The 19667-nt window shown below is 38.8% G+C and overlaps 1 protein-coding gene and 1 pseudogene across 1 annotated transcript; one reads left to right on the top strand and one right to left on the bottom strand.

Annotated features, from left to right (window-relative positions):
* Nucleotides 1–660: 660 nt before the first annotated feature.
* LOC139156056 (mucolipin-3-like) lies at nucleotides 661–11966 on the top strand (annotated as a pseudogene).
* Nucleotides 11967–14075: 2109 nt separating this feature from the next.
* On the bottom strand, nucleotides 14076–19194 carry LOC139156057 (zinc finger protein 862-like). Its single transcript, XM_070731400.1, has 4 exons — nucleotides 18450–19194; nucleotides 18259–18326; nucleotides 15942–17993; nucleotides 14076–14205 (listed from the first exon to the last, which is right to left on the bottom strand). The coding sequence occupies exons 3-4, from the start codon at nucleotides 17984–17986 to the stop codon at nucleotides 14076–14078; spliced, it is 2175 nt and encodes a 724-aa protein (XP_070587501.1). The 5' UTR covers nucleotides 17987–17993; nucleotides 18259–18326; nucleotides 18450–19194.
* Between the last annotated feature and the right edge of the window lie 473 nt (nucleotides 19195–19667).

Here is a 19667-nt window from a genome sequence, read left to right on the forward strand (position 1 = left end):
AGAAATAGAGCGAAAGGAAGGAAGAGAGAGAAACATTTTTTAGCCCTCCCCCCCCCCACACTCAATTTGCCCCAGGGTTTTGTAAATGTAAAAAATGTGCCATGGCTCAAAAAAGGTTGAAAATCACTGTCTTAAAGAACCCAGTTATTATTTATTGGACTTCTAGACCATTCAGAAGCCGTGATTCTCAGCCATTTTATGATGGTGCAGAAATCAAGCAAGAGCCAAGGATAAATGTGCACGTAAGAGAGGGGGAGGATGGGAGAAATGTCGAAGATTTTTTTGAGAAATAACTCGTGAAACAATATCCTGTAAAATCTTAACAGGAAAACTGATAAACAAAATAATGTGTTTATGGAAAAAACCTCCTTATGTTTGGTTCCAAAAATAGTGCTTTCTATGATAGGAACATGAGAACTGTGGGAGAACTCATTTTTCTTCACTGTTAATATCTTTTTCACTGCTGTGATTAGTTGATGAAATAACATCAATGGGCTATAAGTTGGCATGGAAGGTGCTGTAATACTTGTAGTTTAGAGTTGAAACTCTTGTTGTTAAAGGAGACAATCACACCTTGAGTTTTAGATATGCTCACAAATACATGCATAGCATTTTTGGTTAATCATTCCAATATTGCTAATGTTTTTTTCTATTCCAGCAATGGAAAATCCTGAAGTGCTTGTAGGCAGCTGCAGTACTCAGGATGATGAACATTTATACAGTGTAAAACATCATGCATCAATGTGCCAGCTTCTGGAAGATCAGTTAAGAAGAAAACTTAAATTTTTCTTTATGAATCCCTGTGAAAAATTCTGGGCCCGAGGAAGGAAACCGTGGAAGCTGGGCATACAAATTCTGAAAATAGCTATGGTCACTATCCAGGTGAGATACAAAGCTGCAGTACAATTATTACTTACACATTTTTAGCTACTGCTATATAAATTCAAGAAATTATAACCAGTTGAGTGACAACCTCTGATTTACTGCTGCTTTAGTGACTTGTGTTTTTAGAACCATTTGTACGGTTGGTATTTGAAACTTTCAGACCTTAATACAGGCAGTCCTCGACTTATAACCATTTGTTTAGCAACTGTCTAAAGTTACAAGGGCTTGGTCATATAATTAGAATTTGGGCGCTTGACAGCCAGCATGTACTAATGATGGTTGCAGCAGAATTTGAAAATGTCCAATATGAACTATACTAATATTATATTATATTTTTATTCAGCAAAACAGATCCAAGATCAAAAAGAATAAAATAGTCATGATATTGAACTGGGCTAAATTTTAAGTGTAACAAGAATATAGTTACATAAATATAGGAGGAGTCTTTGACCACTGAATGAAAATAAAAGTTGTAAATCGGAGGGATGGTACCCAGCTCTTTTTTCCTATATGTTCAATTCCTGATTTATTTACCTTTCACACTCTCAGGGTAAAATGAAACTACCAAGAGAATGAGTAGGGAATGGTGGTAGAACTACTGTATTTTTCGGAATATACAGATAAGAGGCACCCTTTTCCTCCCTAAAAGAGGCTGAACATTTGGGTGTGACTTATACTTTGAATGTTACTTTTTCAAAGTTTTTTCCCCCAGCCCTAGCAAGGTGCTGACAATCTTCTCTGCTTCCTATGCCCTCCGAAGAAGGTTTTTTCCAGCCCTAAGTCTTTGCAGGCTTGCTTTCATTCCTATCCCCTCTGAAAAAGGCTTTTTCAGCCCTAACCAGAGGATAAAATAATGTGTTCGAGCTGAACTGACTAAGAACACTAACCAGATGAATACCTGATAGGTAGATTCCCCCCCTCTATTTTACTCCCCCGAAACTAAGGTGTGTCTTATACTCCAGTGTGTCTTATACTCTGAAAGATACGGTAGCTACGAATGCTCCATCAATTAAAAAATTTAATGTACTTGTGGTCAGAATGGACTTTTTGAGTATTTTAGCTGAAGAATTCCCTTTCTATTGATATTTTCAGCTTGTAGTTTTTGGTTTAAGCAATCAAATGGTGGTTACATTTAAAGAAGAAAACACGGTATCCTTTAAGCATCTATTCCTGAAAGGCTATATGGACAGCATGGATGACACCTATGCACAGTGTACACGCAAAAAGAGGTCTATGACCAGATCTCTTTCGCAATAAACCAGGTAATATTTATCTATCTATCTATCTATCTATCTATCTATCTATCTATCTATCTATCTATCTATCTATCTATCTATCTATCTATCTATCTATCTATCTATCTATCTATCCATCATCCATCCATCCATCCATCCATCCATCCATCCATCCATCTATCGGCTGTATGTTCCAGCATAAGTCTGGAATGACTCAAGCAATTTTAAACAAACTTGGTACACAGATGATTTACCCTCTGGAAACAAATACTGTGGGAGTAAGACACCCTAGTACCCCTTAGTGTGTGTGTGTGTTCCAGCATAACTCTGAAACATCTGGGCCATTAATGAGAGCGAGTGCAGCGTCCTAGAGTGGACATTGTCTATGATTCACTTCTGTCACAACTTCCTCTAGAAAGCCAGCCATGACATTTGCCCTCCACTGGGCCAATGGGAAAGCACTTGATATTCCCTTCTCTTGACAGAAGGTGGCCCAAAGTGCCATGATTGTAGAAAGGGTGGGAAAGAGGAGTGCGTTGGAGGGGGGAGGGACAGGGCAGGGGTGATGGGCATGGGGGTAGGGGGAAGAAAGGCCCCTCTCAATGACTCCCTGTTAGAGGCAGACGACGCCCCCTGGTGGATTTGGGGCAAAGTGCCAAGATTGTAGAAAGAGCGGAAAGAAGATCACATGGGAAGGGGAGGGCAGGGGTGATAGGCATGGGAGTAGGGGGCAAAAGACCCTTCTCAATGGCTCCCTGTCAGACAAATGCTTTGAGGTCTATAAATACCCGTGTAGCGCTGGGTTTTCAGCTAGTATTTTATAAAATATTGTACACTGAACCTAAACTAAGCTTGAAAAAGCCAAGTCATTATATGTAAACAGATATGAATGGAAGGAAAATCACATTGGTTTCCTATACCATAGAGCTTGCATTGGCTCTAATGAGGCAAGAGATGCAGACCTTTTAATTCCATAGTAACCTCATGAGATAAAGGTAACACAGGCAATTGGCCCATAAAAATGAGGTTTTCTATGACTGAATCCATTTCACCGAGTTTTATTTGAACTTTAGTCTTTGTAATTCTATTCATGAGATCAATAAATCTGAAAAGCAGGATGTTCCATCGCAGACATTCTCTTGCGTCTCCAATTAGTTCAGTTTTAATTATCAGGCAGCTCCATTAACTGGTTGTACCTTGTCGCTTAGTTCTTACAGCTGCGTGCTAATTCGGTTGGAAATCACGCCTACGAAAAGAAAGGATCAGAAGAGACGCCCATGGCAATATGTCAGTACTTCTACAAGAGAGGAATTATCAGCCCTGGAAATGACACTTTCGATATTGACCCAGAAATTGAAACTGGTGATATACTGAACGACTCAAATCAGATAGATTGTTTCTGTGTGTGAGAGAGAAAGGAGAATGAGAGTGGGGTGGGCGGAGGTCAGAAAGAGAGACAACTTGAGCAAAGTCATAGTGTTTAAAAGCAAACACATAGTAATTTCCAGTATCATTACAATATAATGGGTAGACACTTCAGATGTTTTATTTGTACAGGAAGAAATTCAACTACTGCAGATAGTCCTCACTTAGCAATTGCTTCATTCAGTAACAGTTCAGAGTTACGACAACAGTGAAAAGGTATATTTAAGACCAATCCCTGAACTTGCAGCTATTGCAACATCCATTGTCACCTCCTCAGCTTGTTTCCAACAAGCAGAATCATTGTGGAAAATGGCAGGAAGTCACAAAAGTCATATGCCATTTTGCTTAACAACCTGAGGTGATTTGGTTAATGACTGCACTGGAACTGTCATGGGATGTTTCACTTTATGACTATATCACTTAGTAACTGTGATTAGTAAGTGAGGACTACTTGTACATTAGAGTCTTGTTTAAGTCATGAAAACTGCAGTAGTGGTGCTTCATTTAATTCCTTGCCCCATTTCACTCAAATGATGTCAGCTTCAGTCAGACCTAGTATATTCCATATAGATGTACATTGTTTATATCTATGGAGATTCTCAGTCATCCAGGTTATGGTTGTCCTGAAGGTGCTTTTTCAAGAAGTAACTGGACTTTCTGGTTTTTCTTTGAAGATGTTTTGCTTCTCATCCAATAAGCTTCTTCAACTCTGAGCTGAAGAAGCTTCATGGATGAGAAACAGAACATCTTGAAAGAAAAACCAGAAAGTCCAGGTGCCTCTTGAAAAAGCACCTTTAGGGTGTACGTGGTTTAGTTTCCAAGTGGCCTGATACCCTGCTGATAAAAATGGCTGACTCATAGCCCAGTGTGTTGACTTTATTGTATCTGAAGCAGGTTCTTCATACTGGTAATTATTGAACAGAGTTAAGGGTGCATCTACTTGCAAGATACTGTAGTATAATCAAAATTGAAGCAATTGATGTCCCTCATCCACAAAAGTGTCTTGCCAACTCAACATTGCAAACATCACCAACACTAATTGGTGATTCAGGTTCATGGTGAACTTTACTATTAGGAAAAGTGAGGCAGTGCCCTCAGACTGTAGACATGTGATAGAAAGCATTAGTAACCTGTTGGATGACATAAATGTTTGCTGTGTGGATTATTTTGCGCTCTTACTTTTGCCCTGAAGTATTGAAGAAAATGTCACCTTACAATGCACTTACAAATCCAGTTAGCTTACTTGCCTGAGCCATTCATGTTTATGTGCTTTAGGCAAATACCAAAATATATTGGCTGACTCTACTGGCCTCTGAAACTTTGTGAATAAATTTGAGTGGACAGTCTTAACTGTTCAACATGAATATTGATTACTGAACATATAGAATTATTGGTAGTGTCTGTTATGAGAATTCAGAAGCATTGTGACTTATTTTTGGAGTTTGGAAATAGTGACATAAATAATAATCTCTTAGCGAACTAATGTAGTAAACATATGTGCACAACATTTCCAAACAATACCAAAAGCTGAATTCTGTAAGGATATCTTAGCTTAAACCTCTTGGGTATGAAAGATATTAAAGGACTGTTGACAGATTGAGGGTCTTTTCTTGATATATGTATGCAATTACATGAACCAATGTGTAACATATACAAATAATTACAGTACAAGAACTTTCTGAATTACTGTTTCTTCATTTTATTTAGATGGAAGTAATTCATAACTGCATTGAAACATCATTCTACAGTCATAAGTAGAAGGGCCTGTAACCATAGAAATTAGGGTATTAGGGTACTGATCTGTGGATCAAGTATAAAATTTCCTTTTTGGGTTTATTTTTAACAAGCAGATATTTTCAGGGATTCTTTATCAAATAAGAATTCCCATAAGGCAGAAGTTCAGTAAATATATGCATTAAATTAATGAAAAAACATAGCTGCTTTTTTCTTGCAAGTGTGAAGAAAGATTTTACATCTGGTATTATTTAGATAAGACTACTAGTGACCAGATTGGATTTAATTTCCTTTTTACTGATTTTCTGTCTTCCTCGTCTTATTAAATATTGAGTATTTTCTATATGCCGTAAAGCATCTGTCTTCCCACAGAGTGTCTTTATGTGGAGCCAATGCTACCTCTGGAAAATGGGACACTGAGGAAGACTCCTTTCAATTTTACTTTGGACTTCCAGAGGTGAGGAGAAATAAAAGTTGCTGGCATTCTTGAACATTTTTGGTAATGGTGAAATAAAGCTCCGGTCTCTGTTCTAGACTTGTAACTCTGACACTCACGTTCAAACTGAAGGCCATTAATCTCCAGACTGTTCGACAACACGAACTCCCAGACTGCTATGATTTCACACTAACAGTAAGTACAGAGGTGGAGTCCTTGAAACTTTCTGAGCTTGGTTGTTTATGTGCAGATAAACTAGGAAGCAAGTAAAAAAAATTGAACTGATGAAGACTTGTAATTAGTTATTTTCTGAAGGGCAGGTTTGGGATGGGAGAAATGGGCCTAGATTGTGTCAGCTTCTTCTTAAAGTGGACTACAATAGTCCCTCACCTATCGCTGGTGTTACGTTCCAGACCTGGCCGCGATAGGTGAAATCCGCAATGGGGAATTTATCGACTGATAGTACTTATTTAAGTATATGGTAATTGTTTGGTAAGTTTTCATTGTTTTAAGTGTTTATAAACCCTTCCCACACAGTATTTATTTTAGATACAGAATTTAAATACAGTATTTACAATTTTAGATATATATTTTTTTTAAAAAACCTGCCGATCGAGTTCGGCGGGCTGTTTAAATCTGCCGATCACCTTCCTCAGAAACCCGCGATGAAGTGAAGCCGCAGTAGGTGAAGCGCGGTATAGCGAGGGACTACTGTATTGCAGTATATACATTAGCAACTTAGAAGTAGAGAATAAAGTGAAATGATAACGCTGAAGCTAATCAAGAGGCAAGCACCAATGATTTATTGCTACCAGAGATTTGCCTGACCACAGCTGCAAATACCCATTTGGTAAATCAGCTATTCTTTGTGTGTGTGTGTGTGTCCTACAATTCACATTAATTCTCGCGGTAACTCAACTACTCTTCTTTTAGTTAAGTTCAAAACATAATTCTATATAGTATTAGCTTTTTGACAATAATATTAACAATAATATTAATACTTTTATTATGCGTGTAACTATATTGTAATTGTACATTTTAAAATTTGTTTCTATTTATTTTTGGTTGACTGTGGCTGGCGATCAACTTGAATACTCCTCAGATGGAAAAGTGCAATAAAACCCAAATAGTGATAAGAATAGCAATATTTCTGAAACAATATTAAAAAGATAGAAGACATTGGGTCATGTTCTCTTGTTAAGTTTTGTTCGAGGATTATTCAGATATAGTCTTCCTTTATTCTATTTCTCCACCTTATTTTTAAACTGCTTAGATTTGGGGGAGAATGGTACACTGACAGAACTAAACTAACTCCAAGCATTTTCTGTTTTCTACAAAACATGCTTTTTATATGCCATCACTGCTTCAAAGTTATACTTCAAGCTAACTATAAGACTTTATGGCTTTTTTGAGAAGAATAGTAGATAGATAAATAGATGGATGGATGGAAGGTAGGTAGGTAGGTAGGTAGATAGATATAGATTTTGATTTTATTACCAAGCATTAGGCATAAACTATTCAGATTCTATCTGAACTAATGAGTGTTTAGAAATAAGAATAATAGCATCTTTTCTATCTCCACAATATCTACAGATACTCTTTGATAACAAAGCTCATAGTGGAAGAATTAAAATAAGCCTAGACAATGATATTGCCATCAAGGAATGTAAAGACTGGCATGTTTCTGGATCAAGTAAGCTTAAAAAACATACTTTTGTTATTACTTATTTAGTGCTTATTAGGTTTTATTGAAGGCCTAGTGATGCATGAAGTTAAATATAGTATTTGCTATGTTCTGTAGTAACTATATTTTTTAAAGTATGTTTGTCAACTGAGCACACAATTTGAATATGTGTGTTACATCATTTCACCTATAGTCCTTAAAAAAGTCTCTTTCTATATGGTTAATATTTGAATTACTGGCGAAATTCAAAATTTTTCCCTACCAGTTTGGTGGGTGAGGTTTGGTGGGCGTGGCAAGGAAGGATACTGCAAAATCTTCATTCCCACCCCACTCTGGGGCCAGCCAGAGATGGTATTTGCCGGTTCTCCTAATTAGTCAAAATTTCCGCTACTGGTTCTCCAGAATCTGTCAGAACCTGCTGAATTTCACTTCTGATTTACAGTATATTAGAAGGGAATTCCCCACAATGGGAAATTTGCCCCAAATGCAAATAACTACATAACTTGAGGGAGGAGGGGTCCTCTTTAGACTACCAAAAGTGTGAAGCATTCATTCTTTTTGATGGCTTTGAATCCTTTAATTATCCACCTCTCCCTGTATTGAAAAATTAAGTAAGATGGAGGCCTCTTCTCCATTATTAGCACTCTCTCAAGGCAATTTCACGAAGAAAATTTCCCCTCAGACACAAATGAGTATGTGTTCTATGAGAGTATCAGGTTAACTATTATGCATAGAAAAGTAAATCAATCTTTTTTTCCCAGTACAGAAGAATACCCATTATATGATGATCTTTGATGGTTTTGTCATACTGACATGTCTTGCATCACTGATTCTCTGCACACGATCTGTAATTAAAGGAATTTATCTACAAAGGGTAAGCTTATGTTTGTCAGTATCTCTTAATAAATTTAATTGCAGCTTTTCAACAGCAATTTCTCTTTTGTTGCCCTCTCACGTATCCTAGGAATTTGTGACTTTTTTCCAACATCACTATAAGAAAGAAGTATCTTTCTCTGATCTAGTGGAATTTGTCAATGGATGGTATATCATGATCATCGTTAGTGACCTTCTTACCATAGTTGGTTCTACATTAAAGATGGAGATACAAGCTAAGGTAAGTGACTTGAATGCTGATTAGATTACCTGTGTTCCAGTTTTGGAAGTCCCAATTGAAATCTTATTGACCAACCTGAATTTTGTTATTTTAATAGTTCACTTGAGTCTTCAACTGGGGAAAATGGTCACATTGAGAAAACTGCTGCTCCAGAGAAGGCATTTTTCTAGCTGTATATTTTACCTATCCATGGTAATATCATTAGAAATTAGAAATGAGCAGTATCTGTGCATATCATCAAAAGTCTATTAATTTGCTGTGCAATGCATTTGTGCTCTTTGTCCACCAGGAAACAGCCCTGACATTTTTAGCCCATTTCTTTTTAATGGAATAAGGTTTACTCACCTCCCAAGAACGGTCTCCTAATCTAGCAGAACTTTATGTCTCCCATCTCAGTGTCAAAAGAAAAGAAAATATGGTATCCCCAAGAGTTAAAATGAATATAAAAGGTCCTTTTTTTATGGGCACCCCAACTGAAATTCCGTTAGTGTAATTTATTGAACATCATCTTAATCTTCATATAGAGTCTGACAAGCTATGACGTCTGCAGTATCCTGTTAGGAACTTCCACCATGCTTGTGTGGCTTGGAGTGATCCGCTACCTCAGCTTCTTTAAGAAATATAATGTAAGGATCTTCTGGAACACTCATGCTCTTGGTATTCTTTTCTGTTATTACCTGGCAGTGCTGAATGTCTTTGGAAAGTCTAATGAGCATCTCTGGGTTTTTCTTGGGCCTTGTTTTTCAGCTGCTTATTTTGACTCTCCGTGCAGCATTGCCCAATGTCATTCGATTTTGCTCCTGTGCGGCTATGATCTATCTGGGTTATTGTTTCTGTGGCTGGATTGTGCTGGGCCCATATCATGCTAAGGTACTGTGAGTTGGATGTTTGTCATCTAGTTTTGTATCTGAAGGGTCTTGCGCAAATGTTAACAAAATGAGCACGCTGCCAAGATATCTGAAAGGGCCAGTTTATCACTTTAGTTATGTAACTATACATGATCACCAGAATATGGAGTTGTCACGTATAGGTATATATTCTGCATTATCTGAGGCATTGATGCACATTAATAAAATATTGTAATATCCAGAGATTTTCAAGGGCTGGTATTGAGTAAAACATGTAACATTTATTTGCAGTTTACTGTATTTGACCAGTATTTTTTAAACAACTTGAGCAAAAAATGGAAATAATTTTCTTTTCTTTTGTCTGTTTGTTACTGAATATTTGTTCTCTTCTAGTTCCATACCTTGAATATGGTTTCTGAATGTCTTTTCTCTTTGATAAATGGAGATGACATGTTTGCTACTTTTGCAAAAATGCAACAGAAAAGCTACCTGGTGTGGCTGTTCAGCCGGATCTACCTCTACTCTTTCATTAGCCTCTTTATCTACATGGTTCTGAGTCTCTTCATTGCCTTAATTACAGACACGTATGAAACAGTGAAGGTACATAAACATCACTATAGGATGTTACGTTTAATTTTTGAAATGTGAATTTCCAAAAGTTCTGAAATAGTTTTCTGAATATCAAATGATTTTGTTCATTTCATTAGTCTCTTGTGCAAACAGAGATATTCTACACCTTTGCAAGAATTCAGCATAACATCATGACATCATCATACAAATGACACCGAGCTCTGATAAGTTCATATTTACTGCAAGTAAGCAAAAAAGGGCCATTTGCATGATGACATCATGATGCAGTGTCATCATTTATTCGGTCTATGTCAAACTCACAGAGTCATGTTACCGTCATATGATGTATTGCGATGTTTCCCCCCTTTGCGGAACTGGGGTGGGCTTGGCCTGCGCATAATGCATCCAAATCACAGGCCATCTGTTCCATTTATTCCATAGCTGAGTGATAAGTTTTTGTGTTTAATTTTTTTTTGTGAGCAAGTTCTTTAGAACAACCAAGACTGAAGTTTAAGGCTATAACCTATTGCTTAATTTCCCAACTCTACTTTAATCTGAACTACTATGCTTAATTTCCCTTGGGCAAGAGGACATGTACTATGATAACAGTTGTTTTTCCCTTCCCATTGCCTATAATATGAGGGAATCTCTTCAGAAGATAGTTTGGGTGCTCCAACTTCCTAATGTCCTCTGTAGGCCCTAAAGACAAAAAAAAATGAAAAGCCCTCAAGCACTCTTCTTGCAATACTGACGTGAGAAGACCCCAGGAGCAAGACAAGATTTTAAGTTAATGTTATGTTTATATTGAATTACAAGGATATTTAATTCAAAACAATTCCTATGATTTCTGTTGTTTTTGATGCAAAGTTGTGTCTAATCCATTGTGGCCCCATGGACAACATTCCTTCAGGCCTTCCTGTCCTCTACCATCCCCTGAAATCCATTAAATCTCACGCTGACTGCTTCAGTGACTCCATCCAGCCACCTCATTCTCTATCATCCCCTTATTCCTTTGCCCTCAATCTCTCCCAGCATTAGGTTCTTCTCCAGTGAGTCCTTCCTTCTCATTAGGTGGCTAAAGTATTTGAGTTTTATCTGCAGCATCTGGCCTTTTAAAGGGCAGTCAGGGTTGATATCTAGGACTGACCGATTTAATCGCCTTGCAGTCCAAGGGACTCGCAGAAGTCTTCTCCAGTGCCATATTTCAAAGGCCTTGCTCCTCTCTATTATTTTATTACTGCCTTAGCAGCCGTCCGCAACTTCAGGTAGCTAACGTACGATTTGACAAAGCAGATTTGGCTCTGGTTAGCTTTCATATTGGAAGTTGAAAAAAATCTAGTGCTGTGGGAGGTTGAAAACCCATCCTGGAAGGTGGCAAAACCACATCACTTTCTTACTATTCCTGGGCAATAAAACTGAATGGATGTATCCATGTAAATCACAAGGAGTTAGAGAAGATGGCTTTGCTCTTTGATTTCAGAATTTTCCTTTTCTCTCGTATGAAAAAGTATAATTTGGCAGCATCATTTGGAAGACATCTGAATATTTCCTGCAAGGCTACTAGAGTCTGCCTGGAATCCTGAGGCTCAAAGTTGTGTTCCCCTGTCATTTCTACCAGAGTTTAAAGACCAATAAAATGCAGATTACAAGTCCATCCTAATCTCCCAATCTCTTGTGGAAACTTGGGGGAAGGTGGATGAGAAATAGGGTGCAAGAACCTCACTTTTCTCCTTTTTAATAGCTTCTAACTCACCAGGAGAAACCTGACCTTTCCTATTTTTCCTCATCCCTCTTTAAAAATTGTGTTTTTCATAGCCATATAATATCCACTGGAGTTGTACTACATAACAACTTTTTTTTTTAGCATTACCAGCGTGAAGGCTTTCCAGAGACAGAACTTCATTCATTCATAGCCCAGTGCAAAGACCTGCCAAACTCTGGAAGATACAGATTAGAAGAGGACAGTCCTATAAATATTTTCTGTTGTTGTAAAAGGTTGGTGACTAAAGGCCTGGGTGACAGATGCATCATCTGACAGCTTGGTTTCTTCAATATTACGGTAAATTAAGTTGGCTGCTGTGAGAACAGAAAGCAGGTTAATAGAACATCAGTGTTGAATCTAGTGAAACTGTAGGCACTTTCTCATAAGCCTAGTGACCCTACACTGGTTTGAAAGCTGCTCTGGATTCCCATGATCCCCCAATGTCATAGATAGATAGATAGATAGATAGATAGATAGATAGATAGATAGATAGATAGATAGATAGATACCCATTTTTCAGAATTGCAAATGGTTAAAAGTGAAAGCAATTACTGATTTATTTTAAACTTTCTGAGGGTTGAGGAATAAAGATACCAGTGAACCTTTAAAATAATGGTGCATAAGATAACTTTGGTATTAGTTATACTTTTGTATAGTGAGCAATTGTGATTATCCCCACTAATTCTTTGGGTTTTTTTAACAGTACAGTTTCTAACCTTGCACTTCTTATTCAGGGTGACTTATTTTTATTAAAATTATTTTCTTTAGATCAATAGATCTTGTTTGATTTATAAAATGGGACCATTTTGATTTCTTTCTCTTTATTATATTTTTGTGCAGCTGGATAACATCTCTGTACCTTTTCCCCTTCTTTTAGGTCTTAATAAAAACATTGGCAAAAATTGCTGAAAGTAGTTGGAGATTCTGGAGCTGGACAATCATCACAGATTCAGTAAGAAATCATCAAAGAAGAAAGAAAGGAATGAAGGGAAAGAGAGACAAAAAAAGAGAAAAAGAGAAAAAAGAAATAGAGGAAGGAAGGAAGGAAGGAAGGAAGAGGAGGGGGAAAAGGGAGAAAACAGAGAGAGAGAGAAGAGGAAGGAAGCACCACAAACTGTGGTTATAGACATCGTTTCAGAAGACACTTTGAAACAACACAGCAATTTAGGGCTGGAAGACATCTAGGAGGTCATCTAGTCCAACCCCCTGCTGCAGCAGGAAAGCTTACACTGTCTGGATTATTTTGGTGCCTCTAACAGAGAGAACAATTGCCAGAAAGAAGAAGGAGTTTACTAGGACAAGGCTGCCATGCAGAGGAAGGCAGAGATAGTCCTTAACTTATGACCACAATTGAGCCCAATTGAGCGTTGTTAAGTGAGTTTCACCACATTTTATTCAATCCATGACATCTCTTGGCTCTAATAGTGATGTGCAAAGTAGGGAAGTAAATCTGAAGGCATGTGGAATGTTTTAATGTACAGAAGTCAGAGTTAAATGTGTGGCAGAGCGTGAACTCTGGGTATGTTTTTTCCAAACGCAATAAGTGAGATTGAATATGTATAGTTTCAGAAGAGGTGTGTTTGTGTGTGTGCTCGCGCGTGTACATGCACATACAGTACACATAGTAGATAATGTATATTTTTGTGTGCCTGTATGTAATATGCAAGTCTACATATGGCATATATACATAGGATTAAATAACATAGTTTGTATGCTGAGTAATAGTAAATAGGGAAATTGTATCTCATTGAGGCGAGGAGAGGTCAGACACCCTAACCCTAACTAACCCTTGATGTTAGTGATGTCAAGGTGGCCACCCCGACCCAGTCACATGACCACCCTGTCAAATAATCACCAAACCACCCCACCTCAGTCACATGACCACAAAGCCGCTCCCACCCAGTTATATGACCGACAAGCAACTTCTACAAATTAAGCCACGCCCACAAAATTCTCCTCATCCAAAATTCAAAGCTTCCAAGCACTGTGTGAACACATGAATAGCATGGTCTGAGTGATCAGGGTTTGCTCCTGCTCCTTTTAATACTAAAAGTAGATGAGACCATTAGGTGAGGTCATTTGGCAGGTGTAGTATAGCATTATGTGGTCCCTTGTGGGCTCTTTTCTTTCAGCTTAACCTAGAATGAAAGGAACGGAAGGCTTTCTTTGCTGGTGCCCAAATACTAGCTGTCATGGCTGTAGAACCAGGAGCCAGCCCAGAATTCTGCTTTCTAGAAAAATGACTTGGGAGGAAGGCTTCTCCTGGCATGGAGATGTTGTGCTCCATTTCAGGAGGGGTGAGCAGAGCCTGGCTTCTTCCCTTTCAGACAAAGTGGCAAGGGGCTTGTGCTCCTCTCCAGCATCTTTGCTCAGCCGGGGAGGTTACTGCGTAGGAAAGCAAGCAAAGCTTCCTATCCTTGGCACGGTGTGGCTTGATGGTTTGGTAGTGCTGCAGCCTGCTTTGGACTGCCTATGCAAGGCCAGATCCATTTTGGTGGTCCATCCCAGGTACCTTACGGATACAATGGATTTCTGGTGACAGCCTGGTTTACCAGTGATCTTGTTCTCTTGGCACAATTGCTTCTGAACAATAAATGTGTGTGGGTGGCTCCTTGGTTTGTTTGTAATAATATTATTATTATTATTATTATTATTATTATTATTATTATTATTATTACTACTACTATTATTATTATTATTATTATTATTTATTAGATTTGTATGCCACCCCTCTCTGAAGACTTGTAAATTTACCTTGTTATTCAAAGTAAATAAATCTGATATGTTTCTGTGGTGTGTGTGTGTGTGTATGTGTGTGTGTATGTGTGTGCAAGTGTCAGGCAATGGCCAGCTGCCAAATAAATGGCTTTTTGAGAATCAAAACCAAACAAACACACCAGTTCATAAGGAGATTTCAAGCTTTATTAAGTACCTGTAGGAGGCAAATTAAATGGAGGAAATATCAAGTCCAAAGATCATTCTATAGTTGCTGGGAACTCCAGTTCAAGCATCAGAGATATTCTGTGGCCCTGGATAAGCCGTGGTCTGGTCTTGCCATGACCCTGGAATTTGGCTGCCAAACTTTAATTAAAAAGTTGAAATTGGATTTCAACTGCAAAGCTCAGAGCTGAAAGGGCAATTTCATGGCCCTTCAATTGAAATCCAGTTGAAATCCAATTTCAACTTTTTAATTAAAGTTTGGCACCCAAATTCCAGGGTCATGGCAAGACCAGACCACGGCTTATAACTGTGAGATGGCCATGGAAGTCTGAGAACTCTCCTCATAAGGCAGCACTTCCCTTCCACAAAGGCTGTACTGTTATGCTAGCAATGTTGCAGTCAGGGAAGCAATCCTGATTTTGGTTGATTCCTTTTCACCTTCAAAATGTCCAGCTTTCAATTTGGCTTTTCAATGCCAGATACACATGTTTCTCTGTATCAATTTATACATACAGCTGATTTGCTTCCAAGCAAACAAAATGATCAAAAGTGAAGGTCCGTTGAAAGTAGTCCAAAAGAGTGCAGCGCATGCCATAACTTAGCTGACATTGGACAAATCTTCTCCAGTAAGATTTTATATTCCTTGTTTTTTTTCCCTGGGAAATGTGAGGTGGGTTGAAGTCATCAAGGAAGATAGGTAAAGTACCTTTGGAAGTACATTCATCTTAATTACTGAGATCCCTAACAGAGATATTTGTAATTTAGAACATTTCGTTAAATCTTTCTGGATATCCTTTAAAAATTTTGGGTAGTTGTCTTTTTTTATCGAAGTACATTTGGCTGTAAGCCAAATCCCCAGATACTTAACTTTTTAAACTGATTTAATTTCTATTCTTTCCTCTAATTCCTCTATATGTTTCTTGGACAAGTTTTTAGTTAACATCTTTGTTTTATCCTTGTTGATTTTGAGCCTCGCTACTTTTCCAAATTTTTCCATTTCCCTTAACACAGGGGTCGACAAAGTTGTTCAGAATCTAGGAGCCAGCCAAAAAATTTAGGAGCCAGAATTTTTTTTAAGCAAACTTGGTTTTTAATTTAACAAAAAAAAACATTACAAACGTTATAAACAACATTTTACTTTTAAAGATAATAAATATTATATTTTGATATTTTAGATTTTAGGCAACATTCTAGTGTTTTTCACTTTGCGTTTTGTGGCCATGAACATGCCTTGTGATTTTAGAGCTGAAGTACCAGTGGTCCACAGCCTTGGCAGGATCAAACGCCTTCACAGATGGCCCATTCATGGTGATCATAAACAAGTCACTTAAACTTTCTTCTTGCATCCTTGATCTGAATTTATTTTTGACCATGTTCATCAAACTAAATCCTCTTTCACAACATGAGGTTGAGACAGGGAGCACCGCTACAATCGACAACAGGTTTCCCAGAACTGGAAATCTCTCGGTGTTGGAGAGTGCCAAATCCAGAAGCTCACACAGTTTCTTTCCTTTTCCAAGGACCTTAAACTCATACCACTCATTGAGGAGTGAGTGAATGCATTGGTCATCACTTTCAGGTGGAGATAGCTGTTTACGAAAATGATGAGCCAATGCAGTAATCTCAACCACACCGTAGTCTTGCAATGTTGTTCCTGCTGGCCAGGCAAAGGTGTCAAACACTGCGGTGGATCTTTCAATATTTATATCACTTAGAAATCGCACTGTCAAGTATTTAACTGCATGATTAATTAAATTAGCTTTTTCCTGCTGAATTGATGCAGCTACAGTGTTGCTCAGTCCATGTAGCTGTACATTTTGAAACAGTCCTTGAAGAGATGTTCCTGAGACAAATCTGGCCTCATGTTGTTTTGGTGCATCTCTAAGTGAATTGATTGTTGAAATTGTGCTTTTCACATGCAACTCAATTGTGCTTAAAAAAAGCTCTTCCCTTTGAAATATAAGTGACAAGTTTTTAAGAATTTCCAGATAGTCCAGTAGAAAATGGAGCATGTGAACAAATTTAAAATCTGTGAGCTTTCTCAGTAAACCATGGGCAGCTGCAGAGGCACTGTCTTTTTCCGCAGCCACACTTTCTAGGTGGATTGTCACGCATTTCCAGTCTTTGACAAGTGCAGACAGAGCACCGACTTTGCTTGCTACCCATCTGACATTATGCAAGTATTGGAATTTCAGAATTGTAAGCTGCAGGTTTTCTGCTACTTGCTTCAGCTGTCGCATTCTCTTAGGTGAGTATTGATAAAATTGGTAGAGTTTCTTTAAAATAGAGTCAAGGTCATCAATTAATTTAGCTTGTTTTACTGAACTTAATACACTTAAGTTCAATCGGTGTGCAACACAGTGAATGCCAATTAAATGACTGATGTTTTGGCGTATTTTCTGCACCAAGCCATTTTCGGTCCCAATCATGCTGGCAGCACCATCTGTACCAATGGCAATCAAGTGACTTGAAGAAAGCCAGCCTACAAGACCAAGTGTTCTAAGTTCTTCTGTGAGCGCTTCTAAATATCCATCTGCAGTAGCCATTTCAAGAGGAGAAACAGAAAGAAATACTTCTTTGACCCTGTTGTCCTTGATGTACCTGACATACAGAATCAGTTGTTCAACCCCTGCTTTGTCAGTTGAGCCATCTAGCATCAAGCTGACATATTTTGCCTCTTTGAGCTCACTGATTAGGTTTTTCCTGATTATTTCTGCAATATGGGAAATTAATTCTTTGCATCTTTTATCGTTTGCATATTCCTGTCGCACAGCACTCCCTAATTTCTCCGTCAACTCTAGCAACCCTTCAAAATCTGTGAAAGGTCTGTTGTTTTTGGCAATATAATAGGCCACATTAAATAGAATGGTCATATGTTTAAACATGTCTTCATCCATTTTCCTTATACAAGCAGCCAATGGAGTAGCTTCTGGAGCCAACGCTGCATGTGTAGCCTCCACACAATTTAGATGCTGGAGAGACTTTGCGTGCTTTTTGAAGGTTTCAAGTTTAAAGGGTCCTGAAAATCCTTTTACGATCCTAGATGCTTGATCAGCAATGCCAGGGAAGGAAGCACAAATCTCGCATATAGCTATACCAGTTGTATGGTCAAATTTAAGCCATGCGAGTTCTTTACACCACTCTTGCCTAAATCTCCTGGGTCCAGCAGTTTGACAACGGCTTGTTGATGGGGACTCCTCTGCTGGTGGGTCTTCTCTTGTTTCTTCAGTTACCTGTTGCCCGGCACTTTCTACCTGTTGCACTGCGCTTTCAAGAGAGGTCTTTGTAAAGAACTGTGTCATTTTCAGTTGCTTTTCATTTTCTGGTATTCTCTCTGTTGCTCTGCGCTTCATTTTTTTCCTGAACCCAGAAAAGAAAAAAAAAAGTGCACTTTGCTCTGCTATGCCAATTATAACTTACACATGAACTCTTTACCCTTCTTTGTCCGAGTGGACGAGGCAGTACTCCGGCTTCGTTCTCCTGGCGGTACCCGACTTTGTTCTTCCAGCAGCACTCCGCAGTCCGCCATATAGTACTGGTAATGGGATACACTGTGAATATACTGCCATATAGTAACCATATAATTACAGCATATACTGTGTATATACTGCTATACCCTACTTACAAAAAGATTTAGCAATGTAGGAAACTCCATTCAGTGGTGGTCCAGCAGGATAGGGTCTCTCAGCACTTCTAGAGAAGATTAAAAATCAATCTGCCTTATTATCCATCTATTTTATTTTCTAACCATAAGAAGTTTCAAATCCTTTTTTGTAGGAACAACACTTTTCTAAATCAATGAAACAACATACTCACCTACTCAGCGGTGAGCTGCGATGTCCAGCGACGTCTTGCAAGATTCCCTGCACGTCCTGGTTCAGCTCCGGGAGGTGAATGAATGAACTGCCTGCGATGCGCGCTCACAGAAGCCGCGCATGCGCAGTAGGGTGCAGAGGCTGCGGTCGCAATCTTTCCGGCGCTTATCTGCTCTGGAAAGATGACGTCAGTGCAGGGGGCAGGGAACAGCTGCGGTCATGCGCGCTAGGCGCGCATGACCGTTCCACACAGTGCTTAAAGGGAACCTGTCACCTGCAAAAATCATGTTAAAGTGGGTGCAGTAGCGTGTTAGTAATGCGCTATGCATCACTAACACGCTAGTCCTAGGAAAATCCGTGCAGTAGATCCCCCCAAAACAGTACTGCGGCCTCATTGAACGCGGCCGGGGAGGGGGGATGGTGGGGCACACACTGTATGTACATATAGACCCCCTCACACACGGCGTCTCCCCGGGGAGCACGGCCTTTGTATGTACTTACACAGGTAGCGGGAGATGAGAACGGGCCCCCGGCCACAGCGATCCTTCCCCCGTAACCCAACTCTCCCTGTCCAGTCCCGGAGCATAAGGGGGGCGGAGCAAAGTGGGGAAGGCGGCCTGAGCGATACTGTCCCTGCTTCCTCCAATTGGATGACTCCGTGCAGGAGGTGGGATTGGATTGAGAGTAATATTTTTTCTTCTCAACTCCTCAAGCACCAGGCAACATTTTCTAGGCGCCAGACAACATTTTCTAGGCGCCACTGTCGACCAGGCGCCTGGGTTTGTCGATCCCAGCCTTAACAATTCCAATCCCGAATTTAATGGTATGATATAGACTAGGTCATCGGCAAAGGCTTGTGTTGCTGCTTAATTTTCAAACCTCTAATATCTGGATTTGTTGTCACAAAGTTCAATAAGATTTCAATGTACAAAATATATAGTAGCGGAGAGATTGGACAACCTTGTCTAACTCCTTTTTCAATATTAATTATATCTGTCTTATCTCCATTTATTATTATATTAGCTGTTGGCCTGAATATATAGTTTCTATAAAATTATTAAATTTATCTCCAAAATGCATCATTTTAATTAATGTCATTAGAAAATCTGGCTCCTAGCTTGCAAAATTTGCACCGACAAATCCTTCAAAACCCGGATCGAGGCTCCTTTAAAAGTAAGGTTAGTAATTTTCCTTAACTCTTTGTAGACTGTTTCAGCTG

This window comes from Erythrolamprus reginae, unplaced genomic scaffold (genome assembly GCF_031021105.1).
Source record: "Erythrolamprus reginae isolate rEryReg1 unplaced genomic scaffold, rEryReg1.hap1 scaffold_256, whole genome shotgun sequence".
In the NCBI taxonomy this organism is placed as follows: domain Eukaryota; kingdom Metazoa; phylum Chordata; class Lepidosauria; order Squamata; family Dipsadidae; genus Erythrolamprus; species Erythrolamprus reginae.